Genomic DNA, 2706 nt, shown 5'->3' with positions numbered 1-2706 from the left:
TATAATTTTTTTTTTAATTTTTTTTTTTTTTTTTTTTTTTTTTTTAGAGAAACAGACCCAATTCTCCAATGTCCTGCACCTTCTGCAATTCATACTTTTGAAAACTAGAGCATTTTATACCCACATGGCCACCAGCTCTAAAGGGGTAATTAGTACACATATTTACCTATATAATGTAGTTAAAACTATGCACTGTGAAAGACAATGGAAGTCAGGCCCAATTTTTATCTGTAAATGTTTAAAGTGATTCTAGTATGAACTTCATAGCATCTGCATCTTTCTTTCCACTGCTAAATGAAGCATCATCGCTCAGGAAAACACATTAAAAGAGTTATTCATAAAGACAATCAACAGTTACTAGATTAACAACTATCTTTGTCTAAACAAACCACAGTGTAGTAAAACTAAGTCATTCCTATCACAAGCATCTTAGGGCATGTGTAGGCTAATCAAAATTTCCCGTTTATGTCGATGCAACTGCATTTGTGTTTGCATGAACCCGGGTTTCCCGGCATTTTAAAGTCCATTTAGTGCCTTAAACAACACTACCTGGAGATGTTTTAATTTGCGCTGCTTTCCTGTTATGCTACTTCAGCTGTGGATTTTGTTCGTGCAAACAGCCTAGTCTGTTTTTCCCCAGCCCACAAATGGGGACAAAAACTTCCTCAGAAGTAAGTATATTCTTTCAGGCCTACAAACTTCATTCTTGGCAAGCAAACAGCAAGGATTGATTTCAAAGGTGGGGTTTTGGGGGGGGGGGGGTTGCTGTCATTTTTAAAAGCATTCGTCTCTGGGGATGAATTGTGTTTTTCAATAAGATCCTGAAGATCCCTGAGGTTTTCTCCAGAGACCTCTCTCCTCAGTAAAAAATGCAAGTCTTGTCTGCTTTCTGCAGTCATTAAAGAGCTCATCAACATGTATTGTAAAGATGGTGGTAAGGCCAAATGGGTTTAGGTTGCTAGGGAATTACAAAATACACCTTCCACCATGAAGATGCAACATAGAAATCTTAGCATTGTAACCACAATAATACTCTAGAATTGGCTGTGCAATGTGCATACCCAAAGTCTCTATTAGTGAAGTCAATGTTAAAACAGTTGAGTTCAGATAATAGGCTTTGATGTGATGTGCTGGAGATACATCTCCTTTAACCACTTTTTATCATGCCAAGTGTTACATATGGAACAGCTTCCCTTTCCTCGAGTACCAAGTATCTTTCTCTTTATCTCTCAAAATCAAAAATCATGTATTTATTTCAAGTAGCCTATGGTAAAGGCCTCAGGATCTTTAAAGCACTGGAATGGGTTATCCAGGGAGGAGGTAGAAGCTCCCTCATTGGAAGTTTTCAAAACCCAGCTGAACAAAGCTTTGGCCGGGAAGGTCTAGGTGGGGATGGTCCTGCTTTTGAGCAGGGGGTTGGATTAGACATGACCTCCTGAGGTCCCTTCCAACCCTCTTTTTCTATGATTCTGTCTTGTTCTCTGTTATCCCACACATCTTTTGGAAGGAGGTCCCCCTCCCAAGACCCCCATTTTGTGTTTTTAAATACACATTAATGCCTAGCATTACAACTCTTTCCACCTTAAAGTCTCTTTGCAGATATGAAGTAATCCCCACATCACACCTTGTTTTGCATTCTCGCCACTTCACAAATGGGAAAATGGAGGAAGGAGACAAAATGACTTGGACAAGGCTGCAGAGGGAGTCAGTATCCATGACAGGATTAAAACACAGAAGTCTCTCTCAGGCCTGCGCTCCACCCTACTATATAATGACGTCTAGTATTTTAGATGGAGCACAACCTGCTGTACGCTTCCAGCTATATAATTATTTTAGGATTGGAATGTGTAACACATGTATGAATGGAACACACAGTAGTAATAGTAGACCGGCATTTGTATAGCGCAGGATACATTTCCAGTGCTGTTGTAAAGATCGGTAGTTTTCCCCCAGAAATCACTGTTTGTGTTTCTAGTGCTACAGACACAGATTGGCTTTTAGTAGAAGTGTACATAGACGTGTTACACAACTGACTAGGGAATCACACAATAAATGTAGACCAGTCACAAGTGCAAAGTAATCAGCACAGGACAGAAATGACTCTCTGGCTAGAAAAGAGAGCACTAACCAGCTACAGAACTAGTGTTCGAAAATATGGGGCCCTGCTCCAGGTTCAGACGAAGGCTGGAGAGAAGCCAGCTGTAGAGCGGTTGCACATTTTCAAGCACGAACTTCAGAGCTAGCTGGCTCTTTCTCTAGCTGGAGAGTCATTTTTGTCCTGTGATGCAGCTGGCCTACATTTGCTGCGCCATTCATGGCCGAACCCTACCACAGATGCAAGGTGTGGCAGGGGCCGAGAAGACGGACCAGCTCCGGTCTCTGCCCAGCTGGCGGGTGAGGGCCCGAGAGGGCAGCAGCCAGAGCAGACTTGGGGGGAAGCAGCGGGAGCTTCCCGTTCCCGAGCCGGGCCGGGCCCCCCGCGGCGTCCCGGAGGTGTCCCCCGGGGAGGCCGCGCAACCCGCCCTCGCCCGCGGTACCTTCCAGGCCAGCAGCAGCACATTCATGATGGCCAGCAGCGGGCAGGGACCGTTCTCGTTCTGCGTGATGACGGGCGTGTTCTCCTCCTTCCAGCGCACCCACTTGATGTGGTAGACGGACTGGCCCGGGAAGCGCTCCTTGGAGGCGGGCGGCAGCGCGGCGCCCGCC

At 45.0% G+C, this 2706-nt stretch overlaps 1 protein-coding gene across 1 annotated transcript in view; it reads right to left on the bottom strand.

Annotated features, from left to right (window-relative positions):
* Nucleotides 1–2700, bottom strand: part of FAM63B (family with sequence similarity 63 member B) — a 72271-nt gene extending 69571 nt beyond the window's left edge. The window contains exon 1 of the mRNA XM_019504307.1: nucleotides 2538–2700. Coding sequence (XP_019359852.1) covers nucleotides 2538–2564 — 27 coding nt within the window. The 5' untranslated portion in view covers nucleotides 2565–2700. The remainder of the gene's footprint in view (nucleotides 1–2537) is intronic.
* Between the last annotated feature and the right edge of the window lie 6 nt (nucleotides 2701–2706).

This window comes from Gavialis gangeticus, unplaced genomic scaffold (assembly GCF_001723915.1).
Source record: "Gavialis gangeticus isolate Ggan-Ray unplaced genomic scaffold, GavGan_comp1, whole genome shotgun sequence".
NCBI classification, from domain to species: domain Eukaryota; kingdom Metazoa; phylum Chordata; order Crocodylia; family Gavialidae; genus Gavialis; species Gavialis gangeticus.
The sequence above is the reverse complement of the archived record's forward strand: the minus strand, read 5'-3'. Positions and strand labels throughout refer to the sequence as shown.